Raw genomic sequence first — 25,938 nt, 5'->3', positions numbered from 1 at the left:
ACTGGGCAGTCTGACCAGGGGGCCCATGCTCCTGACTTCTTGAGTTGTCCAATGAGGAGACAAGATGTAGCAGGGCTGGACCAGGCAGGACCCAGGACTCCTGACTCCCAGGCTAGTGCTCCAAGGCTAGATGTAGGCTGTCTGTTGGGATTCATTGTTCCTTAAAAGCGCGCTGGCCTAAAGCCCAAAGAGTGAAATCACGCCCTGCGGTTCTGGGAACCTCAGACTGGAGAAGACGGAAGCTCTTGCTCAGGAGTTCAAGTCTGAGCAGGTGGACAGAGGGCTCTCTCCCTGCTTCCTCATCTGGGGAGGGAGCCCACGCAGGGTGGGCCGGGTGGGGCAGCTCTCCCCAGTCCGGGGGAGGGGGGGTGGAGAGCAAGAGGCAGGCGTGCCCAATGAAATAGGCCTAAATCTTCCCGCCTTTACGCCTTTATTCAGGCAGTGCCCTCATCTACTGCCTGGCAAACAAACAGCAGGCCATGATGGTGAGAGTTCAAGGTTGCATTCAGGAGGCCTGAGTTCTGGTTTTGGCACCATTGACTCTGGGCAGTTTTCTTATCTGTTCAATGTGTGGTGGTGGTGGTGGGTGGGGTGGAATCCAAATCCTCCGGGGTTTATAGTTAGCACATTATTTATTAGGCATCTACTATGTGCCAGGCACTGGAGACACAGTAAATGCAAAAGCAGATTCAGTCCCTGCTTTCATGGGTCTTAGAGTCTAGTAAGGAGAGACATGAAGAACAAATCTTCACTGGAACAAATGTAAAATGGCAGCTGTGACCAGTGTTCTAAGGAAAAGGCTTGTAGAGCTAAGAGAACCCATGACAGTGGGGGGGGGGGGGGGGGAGGAATGGGTTGACAGTCAGAGTGGCAGTGGGGAAGGATGCGCTGAAGATGCGGTTACTAGGTGAATGGCCACAGGGCAGGAGACAGCACTCTGTGTGTGGAAGCCCCTTGTGAGATGGTTCATCGAAGGAACTGGGAGGCCAGGGGGCCTGGGGAGGCCTGCACGGGCCTGGCCACCTCAAGGCATTGTGGGCCATGGTAAGGGAAGTCATTGAAGTTTATGGGGGGGGGGGGGCCGGGTAGGGGAGTGAAGGAAAACTTGAGGGAGACGGTCAAACTTAACAGAATATGGGTCAATGCGTCCTTCACGGAAAAGAGAAAAATGCCAGCCCCTCTTTGAGCCTTCCCTGATTTCTCCACCTTTTACCTATGGTATTTCTCCCTCTCTGGCCTTGCAGCTCAGGTAGAGAAACTCGAACCTCTGGGGCAGTCAGACCTGAGCTTTGTCTTCCTGCTATTGAAATGCACTGTGTGTTCCTGCTATTGACATGCACCGTGATTTCACACGAAGTCCTCTGCCTTCTCGGGCCTCAGTTTCCCCAGCTGTGCAGAAGCAGGTTGTCTCAAAGGACCCGCCCAGCGCTAACGCAACGTGATTCGCTCTGGCAGGAGCAGGGGGCTGCCCGCATTGCTGCGCAGGCATCGGGCCGCTGGCTGGGGCATCTTCACCCGGCTGCGGGCGCTCTCCTCCCGGCCGGGGGCTGCGGGCGAGGACCGCGGAGCCAGACGTGGCGCAGGAAAGTGGGGGCGCGACCCCCGGCTGGCGCGGGCACCGCGCGGCCCCGCCCCCGCAGCCGGCGGCCCTGCGGCAGCCCGGGCCTGAGCTCCGCCCTCCGCCTCCCGCCGGCCTCGCTCCCTCCTCCCGCCTCCCTCGCTCGCTCGCTCGCTCCCTCCCCCCGGCCGGCTCGGCGCTGACTCCGCCGCACGCTGCAGCCGCGGCTGGAAGATGGCGGGGAACGACTGCGGCGCGCTGCTGGACGAAGAGCTCTCCTCCTTCTTCCTCAACTATCTCGCCGACACGCAGGTACGGCCAGCAAGGGCCGCGGGCCGGGGGCCAGGGGTGCTGAGCTGCGGGGGCTGCGGCCGCAGCCGCGGAGGCCGGGGGGCAGCGGTGGGCGCATTGGGGGGAACTGGGGTTCCCGGCTGCAGAGCCCCCCTTCCATGCGCCCTGCGATGCTCTCTGTTACGGAGGCAGGGAGCCAAAGGCTCCCCCCCGCGCAAGCCGGAGCGTGGGGGGCGCTACGGCCGCCGGGGAGGGTCTAGCCTCGGTCGCTTGGAGTCCGCTCCCCCCGCCGGCAGAGGTGGGGGGTACCGCGTTTCCTTGGGGAGGTGGAGCCGCGCCAAGGTGTGGGGGACCCTCAGGCTGGTCCTGGGTGCGGGAGGCGCGCCCTCAGACTCCCGGCACTTGCTGCCGTACTTTCACGTGGACTTGTGGCCCCGGCTCAGGCGCCTGCCCCCGTCCCCGGAGTGCCCTGGTCCTCCGGTCTCCCGTGCCCCGCGTGCTGCTGCTGGCCCCCCGCGGCTCCCCGTCTGCGCCCGCAGCGCGGAGTTTCCTGCCAGTTGCCGGCTAAGGGCTTAGGGGGCTGCGGGGCACGTGGACATGCCGGCGGAGATAGCACCTTCCTGGTTTCGCTACCGGCGGAGCCCCCCGGGAGAAAACCACGGCAGGATGGGGGTGGAAAGACTGTCTGGGGACGCCTGGGTCCCCCTGCAGCGCGCGGCCCCGGTGCGCGCTCGGCGATGCTGGGGGAAGGGAACGCGAGGCGGCGTCCGGGCTCTGGCTGAGCCTGGGAGCCCCACCGGCGACACGCGCGTGACAGGAGAGGGTGCTCTGGTGTGCCGGGGCGGCGGGGGGTGGTGGTGCGAGGGAGCTGGTGACTTGGAGACGGGGTGGAGGGGGGTGCTGTTGGGACAAGCCGCCACCGAAAATGCCTGCACTAGGCGTGCGCGCCCCCCACCCCTTCCTTGGTTTTCCCCACCCGATGCCTGTTGCAAGCGTAAAGTTTGGCCCCATAGTTAGGGCTTTTTCTCTGGGCGCCTGGCTGCGGGTAGCGGGGAGGCTGGGGATGCGGCGGAGGCGAGGAGACCCCGGATGCGGGCGCACTGCTGGGCGCGGAGAGGGGCCGCCGGGCGGAACCGGGCGCGGCTCGCGAGGGCTGGTTTGGTACCTGGAGTCCGAGCGCCGGTGCCGGCTCGTTTTGCATAACACTGGAAGGGAGGGGGAAGGCGGAGGGGGGCGGGCGGTGGGAGGAGAGAGAGGGAAACTTTGCTTCTTGTTATAATCTGCCTGTCTTTGGGCGGCAGCAGCTGTCATGGGACCGGGTGGGCGGGGAGAGGCTTGCAAGCCGACTCCTGGCCGTGAGACGCGACTTGGAGGGGACGCAGCAAGCCGAGACGTTCAGCTCCGGGTGGCGACTCCCGGCTGGCGGCTGGGACGGCGCGGCGTGGCGGGGTGTCGCGGAGAAGAAGCCCGCCACGCGCCGGAGAGGGCCGGCCCTCGCTCGCTGCAGACATCCATGCGTCAGGGAGCCGCGGGGCCTCGTGGTCGGTGGCGGGCGTGCTGGGGTGGTTTCGGGGCGGGGGCCGAAGGGGTGGTGGCGTGTGATCGCGCATTCTTCGGGCCGGGGTGGGGGGGGTAGTGTGTGATGAGCGGTCTGCGCGCGCGGGTGTGTGTGTTTGTGTGCACACGCCGCGCGCGCCAGGCGCGTACCTTTACCTCTGACGAAACTGCAGTGGAGCTCCCGCGGCGGTCACCGGGCGCCGTCGCCGGCCCCGCGCCCACGTCTGCTCCGATGGCAGGTCCCAGCCCCAGCCCCAGCACCACCACCGCCCCGCTACCCCCTCCCCTCCCCGCTCCGCCCCGCCCCCCCCCCCCCCCCGGCCCCGGCCGGCAGCCTGGGGCTAGAGGGACTGGGTGCGGGTGGGACCGAGTTGCCCCTGGGAAAGTTCTGTCCTCAGCCCTCGCACTTGTCTGGGCGGTGCCTCCGAACCTCTCGACTGAGACTTGGGTGAAGGAGGCCTGAAACAGCCGGAGACTCGTTCGGGGACCCCTAGCAAGAACTGTCCGTTCTGGACCCTGGTTTTAACTCCATCTTTGGTGTTCTTTGGCTCACCAATAATTAATTGTCCTTTTAGCCGCCCAGCGGGCTTACCCTGCAGAGAGATTTCACCCAAGGAAACTAGAAACTTGGGTAATCAGGTGTCAGCAGAAGCAGTGCAGTGAAAGTTAATCTGGGACGTTTGCTTTTTTTATTTAACCACGTGACAGGCTGAGGCTGCTCCGGTGATCTTTGCCGGCCCAACTTGGGAGATGTAATTGATAGGGGAGCTTTGCAGCCACCCCTAGAAGGTTCATAGAGCCCAGCCGGAAGAGGACCTGGGCGGGCCATCGCGTTTCTCCTCATTTTACAGTTGGGGATAGAGGCTGCGAGGGGTGAGCGGCTTGTACAGGACCACGCAGCCAGCGGGTGACAGAGCCACCCAGGGCTCCTGACTCCAGGTCCTGTGTGTTACCTCGAAATAGCACTGGACTTGGAGTCAGAAGGCCTGAGTGGAGTCGCCTTCCCCACTCTCTGGCTGGGTGACCCCAGAGCAAGCCATTTTAACTCTCCGAGCCTCCTTTCCTCCATCTGTCAAATGGGGCTGGTGTTGCCGGCAAGAGAAGAGGAGGTCGAGGTGGTGGGGGTGAGCACTGCTTGCATGTGAGATGTCTGGTTGTTCCTGTGATTCCCTCTGCTCCTCCAGCCCCTCCCTGACCCTCCCCTTCATCTCCCCCTAAGGAAGGGGTGGGGAAAGTGAATAAAAAGGTAATTTATTGTCTTTATCTGAAAGACTTGTCTTTGGTGGCTAATCCAGAGTCAGATAGAGGGAGGACTTCTGTTTAGGAGACTTAACTTTTACTCATTCAGGCCAAAGTTCAGAAATTCTGCGGACCAAGGATTGTGAAAGTTTCTTGGGCAGGTTTGGGGCATGTATCCCAGAGGACTTTGGGTTGGCTTCACCTTTGCCCAGCCTGTGCCCCTTGCCTCCACTGCCCTCACCCACCATTCCTGCATGGCCTTCTCCAGCAGGCCTTCCTTTCCCGGCTTGCCCTGCTTTCTGACTCTTCTGGTTTTCTTAGCCTGTGTTATACAATCAGGCACTTTTTGTGTGTGAGTCCTGTGGCCCAGTAGGATTCTGGAACTAGAGTTTTGCCTTTGATCTCTTTGTGTCCCCATGGCACCTGCCACCATGCGAGTTCCTTTGCTCAGTCCTTGGCATGTGAATTTCAGACAGGGGAAGCTCCCAGGCTGGCCCCTGAGACAGCTGGGCAGTGAGTATGGGTAGAGAGGAATGCAGAAAGCTACAGCTGTGGGGCCATGACTTTGGCCCCAAAGGCCACACAGTAAGCCCACACTAAATACGGGTTATCTGAAGTCACTTCGGACATCAATCATAGATGCCCCAAATGTCAGAGTTGGCAGCAACTTTATAAATCATGTGGTCCAATCTCTAATCATTGAAAAATATTTAATAGTAGAATTGTTAGAAAATACTGGCAAGCATAAAGAAAAATTGAAAATATGTAATCTTACCCAAAGGTAACCACTATTCATTTTTATATATATTTCCAGACTTTTTTTTTAATATCGGTTGCACAAAAATGGAGTCTTTCATCATATATTCATTGTAACTTGGAATCGTATTGTTGTAATTTGCTTTTTTTCTCCTCCAAATATGCTGTGATTGTCTTTCCACATCAATAAATATTCTACTTCATGTCTTAATATCTGAATGGTTATATAGTGTTTTATTGAGGGTTGAACCACAATGTATTTGGTCAGCCCTTTGTTGTTAGTCATTTAATTTGTTTATAATTTTTGTTGTTGTTCTTGTAAGCCACGCTGAAATGAATGTCTCTGCATGTCTTCTTTCCTTCATTTAAATTCCTAGAAGTGAAATTACTCTGTCAAAGGAAATATGCAGGCGTTTGGTAAACACATTTCTGGATTGCCTTCTAGAAGGATTGTGCTAATTTACACACTTACCAGCATTGTGTGGGAATGCCTGGTTCCCCATAGCCAAATAACTCTTGGTATTTTAATTGTTTCTCATTTTTACCAGTTTGTTCATCAATAAATTCTTTCACCCTTTTGTTTTAATGTGCATTTCTTTGACCACTTGTGATGCCTCCCCCCACCCCTGCCCCATAATTATGGGCCATTTTTGGTTCTGTTCTGTGAAATGTCGTGTTTGTGAATTTGGCCCATTTCTCAATTGGTGTCCTGTCCCCCCATTTTTCTAAAACTGGATCTGAGTACTCAGAAGGGGCCCCATCACCCAGAGAATGGGGCACTTGGCTTGAACATCTAGTCTTCAGTTCCTGGGTCTGCAATATGGCTGCTCCCCCAGCCCCTGAAGCCAGGACTCACTTCTTTTCCAAGCCAAAGTGACAGGCCTCTAGAGGGGCAGGTTGAAGTGCAGCCTTGGCTGGGTGCCTTTGCCCACCCTTCACTTGTGTGAGAACAGGGGGAGTAACTTCTTCACCTGAAGTTGCTGGCTTCGTTCACCACAGGCGGGAGCTCTGCTTTCACTGGGGCTCCCTGGCTGGTACGAATGATCAGGATGCTTATGGAACTGGGAGAAGCAATGGCCCGGCAATGGGGCCCTAGGGGCTCATATTTCCCCTTCACCTTGGGGCTCTCCTCTCCCCAGCTGGTGCAGGCCAGCCAGAAGCTCCACCATTGCCAGGGGATGAGTCACCCTTTTCCCTCTCTCTCTGGAATAATAGAAGGAATACTGGTTTGAGTCAGAAGCAGCCTTGCAAATGGGGGCTTGGGCTTAGAAGTGAGGTCATAACATGAGCATTGCAGTGTTAACAGCTAGCTCCTCCTGCATCGTCCACAACATTTATTAGAGCATCCTTTCGATGCTGTGCACACTGCCAAGCCTTCTTTTTGCATTGTTGCATTTTATCTTTGTAAAGATTCTACAAAGTGTAGGTGTCAGTGTTATTACCATTTTACAGAGGAGGGTTTTACAGTTTCAGAGAACTCACTGGCTTGCTGCAGATAATCCACCTACTACACTGCCTTGGAGTGAGTAGAAGAACCAGGGTCAGACGCAAGGTTCTCGGACCACAGGACTCCAAGCTCATAAGGCAGGGACTACGCTCTATTTCTGTTCGTCGAATTTCTAGCACCTCAAGCAAATTAAGGCACATTGCATAGAGAGAAGACAACTCATAAGGCCCTCTGCTTCTCTATGCCTCAGTTTCTCAGTCTCTGAAATGGGGATCATAGGCCTTAACTCTCAGGGTTGAGACTTAAGTAACGTACTTAAAATGAGTAGCAGCCTGCTGCTGAGGAAACTTGAAATTCTCTTTGAAAGCACTTTAGAAGGGCAGGATTAAGTAAAATGCAAACTCCCCTTCATGCAGTCTTTTTTATGCAAAAAAGGGAAGCATAATTCCAGGCTATCTTTTTTATGTAAAAACGGGAAGCATAATTCTTATTATGTGAAGGTGAAGGAAACCCAGATAAAGTAATTTGGAAGAGAATGAGCTGGGCCATTTCCTATTTCTCTTCCAAGGTATTCAAGTGACACTCATTGATGCACAATCAATTGGATTGGATTGCCCTTTCAGTTCCTCTCCCCCTCTTCTGGTCTAGGTCTTTGTCCTTTCACGACTGTGGGAATCCTGCAGTTACTAGAGTGTGTGTCTGGTGTCACTCCCTTGCTCACACATTACCCATGGCTCCCCAGTACTTTTACATTAGAGCCTAAAGTTTAACCCTGATGTTCAAGGGCCTTCAGGTCCTTGAAGTCGGGAGAGTTAGGCCCTTGACTTTATCCTGATTGGTCTGCTTTCCCTTTGGGATGTGTCCACCCCAGGGATGTCATGAATATTCTTCCTGGAAGTGTGGGCTCCTCCTGCTGTTACCTGTCTCTATAGCTGTTCCTCCCGTTTCCATCACTCATCTTTCCAGAGCCAGCTGCCATGCCACTGTGTGGTGCCGCCTTCCCCCTGCCCTCCAGGCACGGCTGCTCTGTCCCTGGCAGGTCCGCTGCACTCACTTTGAAGGTAACCTATCTGGGTTTGCCGTTTGCTGGCTGTGAGACCTTTGGTGGGTCACATAACCTCTCTGCCCTTCCATTATTTAAAACTTGTGAGAAGTCAACAAAAACCAGATGGCAAGTGGATTTAAAGTGCCCAACACAGTGCGTGCCATGTAATCACCAAATAATAGATATTTTTCCTAATAGAGGGCCCATGAAGCTTAATCATTTAGGAAATCACTCCAGATTGTCCGCCTCCACGGGGGCGAGGATTTTTGTCTGTTTTCGTCCTCCATTTTCCCCCACAGTGACTGGACAAGTGCCTGGGACTCAGCCATTCTAAATCCGCACGGAGTGAATGAGTATGCTCCACCCTGAGCCTCTTCAGGGCCGACACTGCTCCTCTTGTTACCTGTAGCATCTGTGTTCCTGAGAAGGGCCAGACTGATAAATGCTTGTGGACTGTGCCCTCCCCAACTCCACCCCCACCATTTAAAGGCAGTCATAGCCCACCTGCGCTTCAAGCTCAGCCCCCATCCCCATCCCCACACCTGTCCTCTAGGGAGAGCCTTTTACACCAAGTGTTCTGCCTCTGCCCCTCACGTGGACGGTGCTGCTTACTGTCCCCCTGGGGTCCGTGTGCTTTCCCCCTACCGCCAGGTTGACAGCTCTGGGAGGGCAAGAAATAGAGTTTTTATCCTGAGCTAGCTTTGTGGTTACTCATTAAGTAGATGATTTTTTGAGCAGAAGAATGTTTTATGTGATTAGGTGTCAGGTTCACTGAAGAAGAGTTTGTATTTTAAACATTTTACGTGGCAGATGCCCAACACCTAGAGAAGCAGCCGGTCGATGGCGGAATGGTAGCGAACCCCCATGCTCCCATGGCTTCAGCCATTTTGGATGCGTGGCCACTCTTGTTCATCCACCCACACACCACATCATGTCATCCGTGACTATTTCAGTGTGTATTTGTGAAGAGACTTTTTAGTACCAGCACATGGTTTCTCCCTATAACTGGGAGGTTGGTTCTATTGTCCCCATTTTGTAAGTGCACAGGGATTAGGTTCGTCACGTAGGGTCTAACCTGGGACGTTGGCCCCTGAGCTGCTCCCTCTCCTGCCATGCTTGGGAGGCTGGTTGGGGAGGATCCACTCTCGCCCTGCCTTTTCCAGAAGAGGGTCACTGAGGCACAGACGGAGAAGCCACCAAGCTGGAGGCGGCTCAGGTGCCTGACTCTCAGACCCTTTCTTTCTGAGTCTTTCTGGTGTGTGGGGAGGTAAATCTCTGCTTTGGGGGACAGACAGGTGGATAGTCCTCAGATGCTGTTGCCCAGGTGGCTGGGCTCTGTGGGGGCCATGGCGCCCTGGGGTGTATTCCACCCCCCCCACCACTGGGCAGGCCGCATTTGCTTCCTGCTCGCACATCTTCTGAACCCCAAAGGCCCCCCCACTCCCCTTGAAGCTAACGGTGGGTTTCTTCCTTAGTTGCTTTCATTGGGATTACCCCTTGAGTGAGTCGGGGCAGAGACTGATTTGCTGCCCAGGGGTAGGGTAGGAGACCAGAGAGACTTTTATAAATGGGAGGGTAAAGTCATTGATTAATTATCCCCAAAGGCCTGTAATTACTGCTCGGTCTTTTAGGTAAGAAAACAAACATTTGCTCTAATTATTTGTTTAGGTGGCTGAGAGGGCTTGGAGCCGTGGGGTTGGGCGCTGCTTGAGGCAGTCCTGTGGCCTTGGCACAAGGCTTCTTTGTGTTTGGGGTGTCTCTCCTGGGAAATGGGACTCATAGTAGCACAGAGTTTAGAGGGTTTTAGGGCTTGTTGAGATGATGCCTGTAAAGTGCTTAGGAACGTTCAGTCAGTAGGGGCCATTGTTAGTAAGAAAACAGACCAATACCTTGTAGAGCCTGCCATTTATCTTCCCACTCAGCTCTAGGTCCTTGATCCTGTTGAGGCCCTGAGGTTTCTCTTTCAGAGTATTATGTTTTCTCTCCCCCGGTACTTCAGGGGGAGGTGAAGAGGAATCCCATCCAGCCTTAACAAGGACTGCAATATTGACTTTCAGAAAACCAAATCCAGTTAGATGCTACTTGAAGAGAGAAGAAATAACAGATAGTGATTAAGAGCTCTCGCCTTCAGAGTTTAACTGCCAAGGGTTTAAATCCAGGGACCTACCACTTACTAGCTGTGTGACCTTGAACAAGTGTCTTAACCTCTCTGACCCCAGTTGGAGAAGCAAGCTCCTGGGCATGGCATTCAAGGCCTTACATATAATATTGGGGATAAGAATGGTGTGCTCTTCGGACAGCTAGAACAGAGGATAGATGATGCTTGGAGCGTTGCCTGACCTAGAGTGAGCACTCAGTAAATAGTAGCTGTTAGGATGATGACAATGACGAGGATGTAAACGCTAATGTAAGACTGAGCTTTCAGGGAGCTGGGCATGCCTTACAGACCATCTGACTCAATGCCCTTACCTTGAAGTGAGGAAACAGGCTGGGAGCAGACCAGGATTAGCTTCAGATCACCTAGCAGAGGCAGGACAGGACTCCTAGCCCCTGTCTGCAAGGGCAGGGCTGGCTCTGGATGGCAGACACTCGGCTGTCTGGGACCCACTGTCTGGGCGCTCAGCCGGGCGAGCCCTGCTCATCTGAGATTGATGCTCCCCAGCAGCTCTGCAGCCGTGTTTTCCCTGTGCTTGCCTGGCAGAACACAGCCATTTAGCAGAGGGAGAGCGAGGAAACGTTAGAAACCAGGCCCTGAGCAGTTGCCGCAGCCGGCCCACGAGTGGCTCCCTGAGGTTGCCATGGCAAACAGCCTTGGCAACGTGGCTGCTGGAGCCTTTATTTCTGGTCCCAACCTCCTCGCGGGAAGTGTGGTGTGGTACCCAGGACACCGGGGAGGGCCCTGTCTTGGCTCCTCGACACTGAGGATGACCGGGTCTCTGTGCTGCTAGTGATCCTGGGCCGCCGCAGCCGCCGCTGAAAACATTTGCAGGCCCACCCTGCACAATCCTGCTGAGGTGAGCTCCTGGGGATGGCATTCGAAGCCTCAAATGCCTGTCCGTCCATCTGTCAGTCTATTCCTCAACTAGTGGGAGACCACGCAACACTGTAACTTCTGCTGCACGGACAGACCAGTATCATAATCTCTTTTTTTTAAGATTTTATTTATTTTTGATAGAGAGAGAGAGCACAAGCAGGGAGAACAGCAGAGAAAGAGGGAGAAGCAGACTCCCTGCTGAGCAAGGAGCCCGATGCGGGGCTCGATCCCAGGACCCTGAGATCATGACCTGAGCCGAAGGCAGACGCTTAACCGTCTGAGCCACCCAGGCGCCCCCCAGTATCATAATCTTAACACGGGCCTGGGACTAGGGGTTCCCAGTCTGGCCTCAAGTTACTCGGTCAGGCCCCGTGCTAAGTTATTCACATAAATTAATCGCAGTCACATGTAATCTCCGAGGAACCCCATGAGGTAGTCCCCATTCTTCTCTCCATTTTGCAGTTGGTAGGTTGAGATTGGCTCCGAAGTTCATGGTGCTGCTGCCGTTCTGCAGTTCCTTCCCTGTAGCAGGCGGCTACTAGGACTCCTACCATGAGGTATCTGTCCCCTCTCGCCAGCCCCGGCTGCATCCATCCGGACCCAGCACGAGCGCCGCCTCTTCTCGTTCCCCCCTCTCTTGCAAGTGGGCCCTTTTCTGCTCTGTGTCCCCGCAGTCTGTTAGAGACCTCTTGTGTGCCCTCCCTCTCTGTGTACTCTGTCTGCCTGCTGAGCTTATACCCACCCTCCAACCACCCCAAACAAAACAGACAGGGAAGCTGGCCGAAGGGGAGAGCTTTGACCATCCTGGTTAGGATTTGGCACTTGGCAGGCAGTGAGGAGTCCCCGAAGGTTTTCGTTAATATTGTTACTAATTATAGTAATCGTAGAAAACAGCTCACATTTGATGACCACTTGGTACATGCCAGGTACTAGGCTGCGCCCTTCAGGTGCATTATCTTACTGAATCCTCAGGTTGAATCTAGCCGGTGAGGTTGGAACTACGACAAACCAAAAATCAGTGACTTGCTCCGCATCCCTCAGGCAGATAGTGGTGAGGCTGGAACTTGAACTTAGGTCTGCCTGGCTTCAGAGCACTCGGTCTTAACAACTGCAGTGTGGCCAGTCTGGCTGCACACAGAGAAGGGACTGGGATGGGGGGGGGATGGGTGACGTCTGCACTTGGCCTCAGCTGGGGAGCTGGGTGGTAGCGAGTGGGAAGTGGGAGAGAAGGCACAGACTGCAGGGGGCTCTGCGGCATCCCTACAGTTGAGGTAGGGGTGTGGAAGAGGAGTTGGGGGAGGATTTGTGGGAGGCATAGATATCACTCATTCAGGGCCCACTGTGTGCCAGATTTGTCCCCACCCCTGGCCTTCCCCAGAGCCTTATTAAATGCAGAACTCTGGTCCCAGCTTGTGATAACCTTTGTGTATGGGTTTATTCTTTACTGTTCTGTCTTCTACCCACTCAGGACCAGAGATGCCTAAGGAAAGGGACCTCATCCAGCTGGTTCACCCATCAGATCCCCCAGTGTCTTAACGGTTGCAGGTACACTGTAGGTCCCCAGGAAATACTTGTCGATTGACTGAATGAATGAACAAATGCTGTTTGATCTTTCAGGAAGTTCACCAACCGTTGGCTTGGCCCCAGAGGCCTTTTCTCTAGAACCGTGCGAGGACATGTGGGTGAGGGGAGTTGGGGGGAGGGTTGTATCAGTCCCCACAAGGGGCCTACTGCCCTTGTCTCCAAGATAAGCCTTGCACACAAGGAAATCAAAGACAAACATTTTTTGGAGTCTCCAGAACCCCCTATCAGAACACGCCTCCCGTGGACAGGTCTTTGTAGAATGTAGCCACTGTTAGGGATCCATTCTGTTACAGGGCATGGCTCTCACCCAACTGGGGAGGGGCTCAGAGCTTTAGGAGTCTCAGTATCTGCAGGGAGGTTTCTGGTCAAGTATTTCCACACCTTCCAAGGAGATTGAAACCAGCACCTTACCCTGGGCCTGCTGTCCATTGCCCGTCTGCTTATTCCATAGGGACTGGGATGGCTGGCCTCCACTCTGGAAATGCAGGGAGGTAAAGGATGGAGGGAGCACTCGGGGACCAGTGACCATGCTCTGTGCCCAAGAGCGTTAACTTGATGTCATATCAATCTCGCCTTGCTCAGAAACCACTCAAGACCCTGTTCCACAGGGCGCCTGGGTGGCTCAGTTGGTTAAGCGACTGCCTTCGGCTCAGGTCATGATCTCAGGGTCCTGGGATCGAGTCCCGCATCGGGCTCCCTGCTCCTTGGGAGCCGCCTTCTCCCTCTGCCTCTCTCTCTCTGTCTCTGTCTCTCATGAATAAATAAATAAAATCTTTAAAAAAAAAAAAAAAAGACCCTGTTCCACAAAATATCACCCCTCACCCTTCCTACTTAGGGCCAACTCACTCTTCGTTTACACACAATTCTTACAGGTTTGGCGGTCCTGTCCACACCTCATGACTTGCGTAGCAGTAAGCCAGTTTTGTTGGTGTGTGTTCGGGCAGGCATGGGACGGGCGGGGGTGGGGGTTGCGGTTCTACCAGAGGCAGAAGCACATGGACTGCAGCACGGTGGGGGGGCACGGAGGCCCCTTGTTGCTGAATATACCATATGAAGTTACAAAGCCCATGGGTCATAGAGACAGTGTTATCCCCAAGGAAAGGTACATTCTGTTCAGTGTTCTCTGTTGGAGGAAGCAAGGAAGAGTGAAACAGATTTCGGTGTTACCGTCTAAAACAGGAAGTCAATGAAAAACAGGAAAAGTTCCAGAGTTATCCATAAGCTTTGCTTACTGTGAGCATACGTTACCCCCCGGTAACGCCAGGTGAATAAGGAGTGGGTCTAGCCATAAAAGCTTCTTTGAAAGGTAATGCCGTCTCTTAATGGGAGATGTTTTTTTTTTTTTTAAAGATTTTATTTATTTATTTGAGAGAGAGAATGAGAGAGAGAGAGCACATGAGAGGGGGGAGGGGCAGAGGGAGAAGCAGACTCCCCGCCGAGCAGGGAGCCCGATGCGGGACTCGATCCAGGGACTCGATCCAGGGACTCCAGGATCATGACCTGAGCCGAAGGCAGTCGCCTAACCAACTGAGCCACCCAGGCGCCCAATGGGAGATGTTTTTGTATTTCCAGGGCTGCACGGGGTGGTAGAGGTAATGTATGACTGGCCTCAAGAAATTGTGTAGCCTCGGGGCACCTGGCTGGCTCACTCAGTGGAATGTGCAACTCTTGATCTTGGGGTTGTTAGTTGGAGCCCCATATTGGGTGTAGAGATTACTTAAAAATAACATCTTAAAAAAAAAAGATTGTGTAGCCTGTGATTAACGAGAGCAAACTGTCTGGTTCAAATCTTTGCTGTGTGATCCAGGAGTTAGACGGCCTCTCTGTGCTCTAGTTAGTCAGGTCCCAGATGGGAATACTAATATGTCCTGCCTTCCAGGGTTGGTAGGACTACTCAGTGGTTCTCAACCATGAGTGCGTATCAGAATCAACTGTGTAATTAAAAAATAATAATAATTATACGTCTGGGGCTGTCCCAGACTTAGCGAATGAGAATCTTTGAGAGCAGGCCCTTAAGCCTCTATGTTTTTAGAAGGCTCCCTCTCATGACACCTCTGCTTTGGTCCTAAGCAATCAGATACTGTTTGTAGAGTGTCTGGCATTCACTCTCTCATTCCCTCCCCGCTCTGTCCTTTCTGCCTTAGGCCTAGGCCACAGGGTAGCACTTAGGATACAAATGACCCAGAAGCAGATAGAAGCCCCTTTCTAATGCGTGTATAAAGCAGGGTGGCTTCCTTATCTGGCATTTCCATTTATCTTCACATCAAATTCTGTGTTGTAGGCAAGAGGAGGGGAGTATTCCCATTTTACAGGTGGGGAAATGGAGCCTCAGAGTGATTTGATAGGATCCTGCTGCAAATCGGCTTTCAGATGTTGCCTTCATCCCTGTATCTGTTTTCCTTGATCCCCAGCCACCTATTGACTTATGGGGCCACTTAGGGGGTGGGGAGTTGGGGAGCTGGAGGAAATCATGATTACTTCTACAGGTGGGTGGGTTGGAAGAAGGGAAAAGAAAGGAGCTTGAGGGAATGTAAGCCATCTACAGACCCTTAGATCAGGGATCATTTGATTTATCAGGATGCTTAAAGATCAGAGAGTGTTGGTCATGGTCCCAGGCAGTCCATATGATGGTTTAGGAGAAGCAATGGGATTTGAACCCACTTCTGCTGCCCAGCTCACTGTCCTCCCAGCTATATGTGCTGCTTCTATGGAGTGGACAGGGTGTGGCTCGAGTGATAATAAAAGTGGTCTTTGAGTTAGTGTAGTGAGGCCTTTGCACATGCCGTTCCCTCTGGCAGAAATGCTCTTCCCAGGCATCATGGCTTGCTGCTCCCTCTCCTCTTCCAGATCTGCTGAGACACCATGTACTCAGAAAGGCCTCCCCTGACTCTCCAGTCCTGTCTGCTTTCTATCCCAGCGCGTGTTCTCTTTTCTTTAAGGCATGCACCGCTCCCAGATACTTCCGTGTTTATAAATTTGTACTCATTGGTGGCCTGTTGCCTCTGTGGGAATGGAAGGCTCCACAAGGCCTGGACATCGCCTGTCTGCTTCCCACTGTATCCCCAGCACCAGGGCCCAGCACATGATTGGCACTCACTGAGTATTTCTTGAGTGAATGAATGAATGAATTTGTACTGGCCACCATGGTAAGCTCGCTTAAGTCTCCCACCAACCCCTGGAGGTGAAGCCCCATTCTTCAGGTGAGGGACCTGAGGCTCAGAGGGTGAGTGGTGGGGCTGGGGGATATAGCTCCTTTACTGATCAGGCCCCCCATCCGGGGCCCAGCAGACGGGTGTGACCAGGGCCCCGTCCCCTAGGAGTCATGCCCCAGCGTCCCAGTGACCTCACACCACTTTCTCCCTAGGGTTGGGCAACAGCCCTTCTTTGTCCCGTGGGCACAGCCACGTGTCCCTGCTTCCGCAGCGCCCTGGGACCCAGCCTTTGCTAGCACTTGCTTTTTGTCCTAGTGGCCGAGGGACTGGCTGCCTGGCTTATACTTCAGGGACCAGCCACCAGCAGGAATGTGGCAGTCTCCCACCTCTGGGGGTGGGGCTGGGGTCTGCAGCCTGGGCAGTGTAGCAGTTGGGCCTAGACGACAATGGTGGTCTCTTGCCAGAAGCTCTTCTCCGTAGAGCCACAGTTGGCCTAGATTAGTGGATCAAGTCAAGGGGAGAGCAGAGTGGGCTGAAGGATGAAATGAAAAGCATGAGAGGGAGGAGGGAGTCTTAGAATCCACCCCAGAACGAGGAGAAAGGCCTCCTTTGCTCAGATGACCTCACAGTAAATTTTCAGTGATCCAGTTGCAGGACAATGAGAGAAAGAGTGGTATCAGCAGGTTCCAGGTACTTAGGCTCAGCTTGGGGTTTGGATTTTGAGGGTCAGCAGAAGGCAGACTTGAACAGAGGTTAGTTAAGACTACAACTTGGACTCAGAGTCTGAGTCCAGGATCTTTAGCAGCTGAGCGACTTAGAGCATATTACTTAATCTGCCTGGGCCTCAGCTTCCTTACATGCGAAATGGGATAAAACTAAGTATCTCAGTGGGTGGTTGGAATGAGAAGGTGGTTGGAATGTTTGAAGAGAGGGCTGTGCCTCCGTGGTGATGTTATCAATACTAATGACGATCAGTGACTGCTTGGTTTGGTGACAGATTGGTAGAGGAAACTGGAAGACCCCATGAATTACAGACTCTAGGTTATCATTTGATGCCTCTTCCTTTTTCTATCTGTGCAGCAATCACTCCCTCTGTGTGGGAAGCTAGGATCACGGATTTGCATGAGCCCTGCTCCTTGGCCTGGGAAGCACCGATCTGCAGATGGCCGTGGAGGGTGCAGTGGGAGTGTCCAAACGGCCTGTGTAGCAGACAGAGTGTGGAGGGGTGAGCTGGAGCTGGCCGACACGGTGGGGAAGGGCATCCCAGGGAGAAACCAGCCTGTCATAAGTCCCAGCACGTCCTGTGGCTGGTGAATGATCAGCGAGTGACTCGGGGGAGACAGGAGCTCCCTATGCACGAGTGGAGGATTTGAGCTGGCCAGAGGAGTCCCGTGAGGGTGAGGAACATAAGGGATGGTCCAGGAGTCTGGAACAGGTACAAGTAGGAGCACTGAGACTTCCAGCCTGGGAAGCTAGCTGGAGGCTGCTCAGGGGCGTGGGGTGGGCGTGGGGACGGTGTGGGGAGGGCGACTAGGGCCTCATAGGCAGGAGGGATGAGTGGGATCACCCTGTGGGCTGTGCAGGTGTGCAGGCCCGAGGCATGGAGCGGAGACACTAGGCTGGGGCACAGCTTCTCACCTGCAGTCCTGACCAGAGGCCTTTGCCCAATAAAGCAGCCATCCCCGTCGTGGTGGGGCCACCCACACACCCACCAGGTACTTGCTGGACAGGGAGAAGGTTGGTAACTTTACAGAGTAAACCTTAAATAGATTTAATGATGATAGTGATAGGTATTGCCATAGTAATAATTATTGTTACTCCTCTTACCACTACTGTTAACCCTTTTAGCATATTATTGTGAAATTCTCAGTGCATTTCACATCCGTAACCCATGTTCCCTCAGGAGGATTTTCATTTCCATTTTACAGATTAAGAACCTGAGGCCAGGGATGTTGAAATGTCTTGCCCAATAAGGTCACCATTGCAGGAACTTGGCATGAAGGGGACTTCCCAAGGGGAATTCCTTGGGAAGGGGACCTCTGAGGGAAGTGGACTCTGGGGACCAAAAGACCCACCTGGTCTGGATGGGATGGTTTTGGAAAGGGCCTCTCAGCGCTTCCTGTCTGTGCCTTGTCTTAGACTGAGTTCCCAGGATTATTTTGAATTCTCCTTGGAGCAGTGATTCCCCGGTCTTCTTGGAGTTGCAACATCCTTCCGTGGTAAGATTTTGCAATAGTTGCAACTCCCCCAGAAAAGTGTAATTTCCATTCCTCTAAGTTAGAGTTAGGGAAGAGAGTTGTTTGGAGAGGTTTGTACAGGCACCTGGGTGGCTCAGTCGATTGAGGGTCTGACTGTGATCTTAGCTCAGGTTTTGATCTCTGGGTTGTGAGTTCAAGTCCCACATCGGGCTCCCTGCTCGGCGGGAAGCCTGCTTTTCCCTCTCCCACTCTCCCTGCTTGTGTTCCTGCTCTCGCTCTCTGTCTCTGTCAAATAAATAAATGAAAATCTTAAAAAAAAAAAAAATCATATATATATATTTTAAAATTTTTTAAAAATTAAAAGACATTTACATATATATACATATATACACGTGTATATATATATATATATAAATATATAGAGGGGCGGGGAGAAGTTTGTAGCTGTCTTGGAGCTCAAGTGCCCTGGTGACAGCATTGTACTTGGAAGAAGGTCTTGGGTTCCATCCCTGCCTGCCGCTCTTTGCTATGTGACTTGGGCAAGTTTGGCCCCCTCTCCGGGCTGTGAGTTTCCCCATCTCTCCCATCTCTGCCATGCTGTGACTCATTATTTTTCTACTGTGGGGGCTGTCTTACCAATTCTGCTTGGGGTGGAACTGCCAGGTACTGGAGAGAGAGGGAGAAGGTTCGTTCCTGGATACAGATGGAGCTAGGCAACTGTCACAGCTCAGGTGGGCAACATGATTCCCTACATCCAGTGAGCAGAGCCTGTTGCAGGTTCTTAACTTCCTGGCTTGTGTCCCCTTTCCTGGTGACAGGTGCTGACTTCTCTTTGAACTGCAAGTTGGAAGAAATTTATCATGGGATCATGTGCCTTAAATGAGTGGGTTTGGAAGGAGAAGGCAGAGGAGGAGGAACTCTAGGCAAGAGAATCCCTGATTTCCAACCTCCCCGGTGAATCACGGAACATTGGGCTAAGTCACTCATGGGGGTGGAAAGATTGGGCGAAAAATTAAGGAACTTAGGGCCAGGTTTTTTTTTTAAAGGAGCAAATTATTCAAAATCCTTTACCCGATAGATTATATCTAAAGCTGATTTCTTCCTTTTTTCCACAGTACTGTTTTATCCATCTTGGATGATTTTGTAATCTATAAACCTGTCTTTTAGCTCTCTTGGTTTCAGTTAAGAAATATTTTAGCAGGGGAGGGAAGATGCCGGTGAGTTCTGAGATACTGTGGGGGTCTGCAGACGTGGCCGGGGGTGCTCTTTGAGGCTCAGATGGCCATCCTTGGGCCCTGAGCCCTGGTGTCTCTTACCCAGAGCTCCTGCCGGCTCCATCATGAGGTCTGCAATTATTTAAGGAAAGCTCACATCAAGTGGAAAAAGAGCGACCACACTAACCGAATCATGTGGCCAATAGGCAATTCAACACCAGAGCCACCCACCCCCCTCAAGCCCTCACCAGCTGCTGGATTTTGCATCCGCATGGATTAGGTGACCGCGGGCCTGACGGGCAGGGCCATGTGCACACGCTGGTTGCTTGCGCGGGCAGCTTGGCCGCTTCATCCTGGGAGTCTGGATCTGCCTACATCCAGGGGCAGCTCTCTTCTGAGCCTCACAGAGCAAGTTAATTTAAAAGCCGTTTTTTTCGGGTCATAAAGGAAGCTAAAAATTAGGAGATTGAAAATAACGATTTTATATTACTATAACTCAGACTCTTGTTTAATTGCTCCATAATTTGATGTTAACCCCAAAATGTTTTGAAGAGATAACGTCCTGCCTTAAATTCCTTTTTTTCATTTTACATTTTGGTTGTTGGGTCAACAGATGTTATACGTATATATATATTTTTAAATGAACATTAATATTTTTTTACTAAGAATTTTTTTTAAAGTAATATTTAAAAAATTTCCAACGTTTGGAAGTAACTCGTCAGAAGAAAATGAGGTCACCCTCATCCTGTAATCTCTTAAGAAACAACCAGTCTTAACGGTTTGGTGTATTCAGATGCCTTTCAACTGAATACGAGATTATCTATTTTATTTTCATATAAATTGTGTTTTCTTAATAAGCAGCAGGTATTAATTTATTGAAACTTGAGAGAATACAAATAGGTAAAAGAAAAAAAAAAGTAATCCCAGCACCCAGAAATAACCAGTCAAAAGCAGTGCCTTTTTTTTTTTTTTTTCCTTTAAAGTAACATTGTAGGGTTTCACCTCCAGCCAAGCTGCCCTCCTTGGGCACACTTTCCCTGCCTTTCAGCTGGCTGTTTATGAGCTGATTTCTGCCTGTGACCTTGAGAGGGAGAGAACCTCAGCTCCAGGTCTGGTGTGACTCGCCCACCATGTGACCTCTTTCAGCCTTTCATAAATGGGAACAATCCTTGCATTGCTGTGAAAATGCACAGATCATGGATTTCAAAGCTAATTGCAAGTGGTAGAGTCCTAAACAGTAGAAGGACGCCACAGCGACTGCTATTGTTTTAACTCCAGACGGTATCAGGTTTGGACAATATCTGATCACCTCCAAGTATTTCACATGAGCAAGAGCTATTGTACCCCAAGATCTGATCACTCCTGAAGTTTGGCTCTTGGTCCACACAATGTGTGCTGCATTGGTCTATACATACGTTTGTTAATATGAACTGAGCACGATTCACACCCTTGCTGGTAGGAAAGATACTCCAACCCAGCCTTCCTGATTTAGAATTTATTACTCAGCTGGGCTGTTTGAAGTGTTAACTGATCCCTCTTGTGATTCAGGCTGCAATTGGAGCCCACGCAAGGGGAAGAGATTGGGGTGGGGGGGGAGGTCACTCGGAGCAGGCCCCTGGAAGATCCAGCTACTTGACAAGTTCATTTTGTACTTGACAAGTTTCATTTTCATTTCAACATACAGCACTGTTCAGTGGGAAAGAGACAATAGACATGCTTTTGTATTTCTTTTGAAAAGGTAATACGCGAGCCTCCTTGAAGAAATTGTCAGAGTTACAAATGGAAGTCCTCTCTCCCATCTTTGTGTTCCTATCCCCCGAGGAACCCCACTACCAATTTCTACCATGTTCTTCCAGAGAGAAACCATGCCGAAGGGTCTCCCTTCCTACCTTCATTTTTTGCACCCATGGTAGCAAGCTAAGAACATCGCAGTGCAGCTTGCTTTCTTCCATTTAATAATGGATCCTGACGATCATTTCATATTAGTGTATTAAAAAAGATCTACTTCCTTTTTTGGCTTGACTGTAGTTGGTTTAACCAGTTCTCTGTCGAGCATTTAAAGTATTTCTAATTTAGTGCTGTGCTAGTCTGCGGGGAGCATCTTTGTGCGAGCATCATTTTGCACGTGTGTGATGGATGTGTGGGAAAACTACCTCCCAAGGGCAGTCGCTTGGTTAAAGGGTGAGTGCATTTAAAATTTTGCCGGCCATTGCCACATTCCCTTTCATGAAATTTTATCAGTTTTACATTCCCACAGAGATGAATAAGAAATGCTTGGTTCCTCACACCTTCACCAGCATGCATGGCCTTAAACTTTTTTGATCTTTGCTAATCTGGTGTTTCTTTGGAGTTTTAATTGCCGACTTTCTCTCCTGGTTAAGAGTCACTTGTTTCCTCTCCAAAGAACTGCCTATTGTGTTGTTAATTCTTTTCTTCTTGATTTATGTGGGTGTGCTTGTTTTCCCTCACTTTGCCTCACAATACTCTGGGGTATTCTCAGGCTCCAACCTCCCTCCGACAGCCTGGTTGGAGGAGAAAGCCCACTGGAGTAGAGTTAGGATCCAGACCCTGGTCCGGCTACCTTCCCGCTGTGTGACCTTGACTGAGTCGCTTAAACTCTTGAGTCACTGTTTCCTACTGTGTAAGGAAGGATGTTAGTTGTACAGCAGGGTTGTTGGATGGATGAGATAATCAATGTAAAAGTGTTTTATAAACCATGGAAAGCCATAAAAACACAATTCCTGCATTAATATTCACTTAGTTTCAAGTGAGTGATAAAAGAGTTTAGATTCCTAAAACTTTAGAGGCGAGTCGTCTGGTTAAACAGGTGGGGAAGGGGAGGCCCGGGGAGAATGGACCGGCCAGAGTCAGAAGGCAGAGGTGGGCCTGACTGGGGAGTGGGGTCCCGGGTTGTCTTGCTGTATGAGGAGCCACGGGCAATATGCGGTTTATATTTTTTTATATTCTGATTTTATAATAAATTATCCTGACTTCCGTGGGAACGCAGTGTGGCTGAACCTTAAGAGGATGTACTTGAGAACTGAAAAATACCTAGATCGGACCCAGGTTCTGCCAGCTCTTCACTGCAGGCCCTATACCAGGTGACTTCACCTTTTGGGGCCGCCGTTAACCTTCTCTGCGGAGGGATTACTGAGACCGGGGTGGTAGAGCCCTGCCCGTCTGGCACGTGATGGGACTTGGTAAATGGTGTCATTATCGTTGTTTGGCTTTGCAGGAGGCGTGGCGGCCAGGGAATCAGGGCCAGGCTCTGACGCCGGACACCCGCGGTTCAAGGCCTTGCTCTGCCCTGCCTTGCTGGTGGGGCCTCTTACTTCACCTCTCCGAGGTAATCATTGGAGTCCTTTAGCTGCAAAGCTTTGATTTGAAGAATCTGTGGACTTTTGAATACAAAGTGCTTATCACGTAGGAGGCATTTATAAGTCAGTTATGAAAAAAGGACTCACTGAAGTTCCTGGATGTGGCGGGCACTGGCCCAGATGTTGGGGTCCGAGCAGGAAAGAAGCAGGGTCACTGGCCTTCGGGAGCTTGTGTCCCAGATTCTTGTTTATGCTGATTGTTGTTCCCCAGATTCTTGTTTATGCTGATTATTGTTCTCGGTCGTAGTAACCACAGCACAGTCTGGTCAGTGTCCATAGACTCTGCCTGGCCTCTGTCTAGGAGTTCTAGGACACACGCTCTGAAAATCCGGGGATTTTCCCTGCTCCTGTAGACTCTGCAGATGACTTACTTCCTGTGACATGCTCTTTTTCCATAACTTTAGGAAACTTGACTCAACCTGCCACCCTCATCCCCTCACAAGGGCTGGGGGCTGAAGCCCTGTGGTCCAGTGGCTTGTTTGACGTCCCACCAACCCTGGCTTCCTGACCCGTCAGCCTGGGTCTCTTTGCTTCATTCATCATTGGGCCATGGGAATCTTCCCTCTCATCCAGCCCCTATTTAAGTCCATTTCCTGCGTGCCAGCCACTGGGCTTGGGTCTGGGGACATGGCAGCGAGCTCAGTCCTGCCCACCGGGAGCTGGCATAGGGTGGCAGGAAACAAACGAGGTGATTTCAGCTCGCTATGAGCCCCGAGAAGAGAAGCAGTAAGGCAAGGACGTCTAATGGGGGTGTGTGAGCTACGGTGGAAAGGGTGGTCTCGAAGCCCCTTTGCAGTGACATTCATGCTGAGGCTGAGAAATCAGAAAGAAAGCAGGTTTATGGGAAAAAAGATGTTCTAGGCAGTAGGGTCAGCAAGGGCATGTCACTTCCAGAATGCACCCACTGCCGGTGCAAACAGGATCCAAGGGGAGGTCGTATAAAGAGAACTGGCGTGTTTGAGCATCTTTTCAGAGCAGGCGGTGAGGCTGATTTATACCAGAGGGGATGGCCACGTCCGGCTGGGTGCAGTGAGTGAGCAAATGCATTTTTTTTTTAAAGGTTTTATTTATTTATTTGACAGAGAGATAGAGAGCACAAGTAGGCAGAGTGGCAGGCAGAGGGAGAGGGAGAAGCAGGCTCTCCGCTGAGCAGGGAGCCAGACGTGAGGCTTGATCCCAGGACCCCAGGATCATGACCTGAGCGGAAGGCAGCCGCTTAACCAACTGAGCCACCCAGGTGCCCCAAGCAAATGCATTTTAGACTGTGGCTGGAGCTTCAGTATTTGTTTGGAACCAGTAGAATCTGCAAGGCCTTTGGAAGTGGCAGAATCGAGGCAATCCTGGATTCAGAGCAGCCCTGGCAGGCCCTCCTAACAGACAAGGACTTCCTCGCCGGCTCCCCACCTAATGGTGTCAGTGCCCACAGCTACCGTCGGCAAAGTCATTTTCCACTCTTGGATCTGTGATTTAACGCCTGGCTGCGCAGAGAGCTGCAGAGAGCTGAGGTCGGGGAGCTAATTGGGTTGCTTCCTAAGAGGGAGGTTCTTAGAATTGGAATATCTGGGGCTGGGGCAGGGTCGCGATGCAGAGAAACCAGGAGGGCTTGACAGGGGGCTGGGCTGGCCGGAGCCACTGGTAACAGAGCCAAAGTGACAGGGAATACCATGGAGGCTCTGGACTCCCCAGGGACGCCACTGCTCTGGGAAGGGGTCCTGGTTCCTTGGGAGTTTATGTTCTAGACAAAGGCCAGGTGGGCAGCTTGGGTATTTTCTGTCCTGGATTAATCTCTTCTAGCAACAGCCTGGGTGGTGGGGACCTCTTTTCCTTCTCGCCCCCTTAGACCATGACCCTCATCCCCCATCCTATACGTGTACCCTCTATGGTCATCACCAGCTGCTGTTGGGGACAGAGCTGCTGCATAATGGCCATGTGAGGGTACAGCCCGTGGTAAGGCTGAAGGTCACTCAGCCGACTCCTGGCTATATGTTTGTGGGTGGACTCTGTCTGGCCAGGTAATCCTGCCCTTGTTCTAGGTCAGAATTCACTTACTCATCCATTCACTCATCCACCTAATCAGTCTTGCATTTGTTCCTTTGTTTATTTATTCATTATGGAGCCATCGTCCACGTCAGGCTCTGCGTCGGGTGCTAGGGGCACAGTCTCAACACGACAGACTCCCCACTGTCCTAGAGCTTAGAGTCCACGGGGATGAGAAGGAAGCCGACCTGAGCATTGCACACATCCTCATCATCATTATGATGACACTTGTCACTGAAGCTGCATGTCAGTTACTGTTGTGAAATATACCTCCAAAGACAAGCAGTGGGACCTGGCCGGGGGATCTGAATCCATGTGGGATCTCCCTATGTTCCTACGCCCAGGGCAGCTGCTGCCTTCTGGGAGCTCATTGCCGTGAGGTTCCAAGATGACCGCAGGCCGGTTCTGCCCATGGAGTAGGGCCTTCCTTCCAGGTTCAACGGTGTCTTGTGTTTCTACTGTGAGTTTATATCCTGCTTTAAAAAAAATTCACCATCTATTTAAGAATTATACATTTTTTTGCATTTGACTTCCAGTTTTTACTTTAAAGCAGATATAATTAATTTAAAGAATTGGCCATTAATTTTATACATTCACAGTTCCTTTGGGTCCACATAAGGGTAACGTTTCCTGCTTTGTTTTTAATTTTATTTATTTATTTTAAAAATATTTTGTTTGTTTATTTGTCAGAGGGGGAGAGAGACTCACACAAACAGGGGGAGCGGCAGACAGAGGGAGAAGCAGGCTCCCCGCTGAGCAAGGAGCCCCATACAGGACTCGATCCCAGGACCCCGGGATCATGTCCGAAGGCAGACGCTTAACCAACTGAGCCACCCAGGAGTCCTTCCTGCTTTGTTTTTTGTTTTTTATTTATTTATTTATTTTTATTTGCGAGAGAGAGAATGAGAGACAGAGAGCATGAGAGGGAGGAGGGTCAGAGGGAGAAGCAGACTCCCTGCCGAGCAGGGAGCCCGATGTGGGACTCAATCCAGGGACTCCAGGATCATGACCTGAGTCGAAGGCAGTCGCTTAACCAACTAAGCCACCCAGGCGCCCCCTGCTTTGTTTTTTAAATATAAAATAAAAATTTATGTAAACATTTTTTATTACAAAAGAATAAAATCTTTATTGAAGAAAATTACAGAAATAGACACACCCTCCAAAAGGAAATAGAAACCCTGCCTAATTTCACTGTCTAGACCACCATGAACAGTTCTTTTTTCTTTCTTTCCCTATACATTTTTCCTTAAAAAAAAAAAAAAATCAGGTCCTACTGTCTTTGTGACTTTTTCACTTAGCATTATATTAGATAATGTATTTTCATTAAGGTCTTATTAATCTTTTTTTTTTTTAAAGATTTTATTTATTTGACAGAGAGGCACAGCGAGAGGGAGGGAACACAAGCAGGGGGAGTGGGAGAGGGAGAAGCAGGCTTCCCGCCAAGCAGGG

General features: G+C 51.5%; 1 protein-coding gene across 4 annotated transcripts in view; it reads left to right on the top strand.

Annotated features, from left to right (window-relative positions):
* Positions 1–1,662: 1,662 nt before the first annotated feature.
* The window catches only part of PPARGC1B (PPARG coactivator 1 beta), a 111,670-nt gene continuing 87,394 nt past the window's right edge, over positions 1,663–25,938 (top strand). For 2 of the 4 annotated variants that reach the window (XR_006795553.3, XM_064596679.1), the window contains exon 1: positions 1,663–1,870. Coding sequence is in view for 3 of the 4 variants with exons in the window: in XM_064596679.1 (XP_064452749.1) it covers positions 1,793–1,870 (78 nt within the window). In the remaining variant the exon portion in view is untranslated. The remainder of the gene's footprint in view (positions 1,871–25,938) is intronic. The other 2 variants (XM_054513964.2, XM_045902969.3) reach the window with 2 other exon arrangements.

This window comes from Mirounga angustirostris, unplaced genomic scaffold, assembly GCF_029215605.1.
Source record: "Mirounga angustirostris isolate CCGP_5_RB_7025 unplaced genomic scaffold, mMirAng1.0.hap1 SCAF_7, whole genome shotgun sequence".
NCBI lineage: Eukaryota > Metazoa > Chordata > Mammalia > Carnivora > Phocidae > Mirounga > Mirounga angustirostris.
The sequence above is the reverse complement of the archived record's forward strand: the minus strand, read 5'-3'. Positions and strand labels throughout refer to the sequence as shown.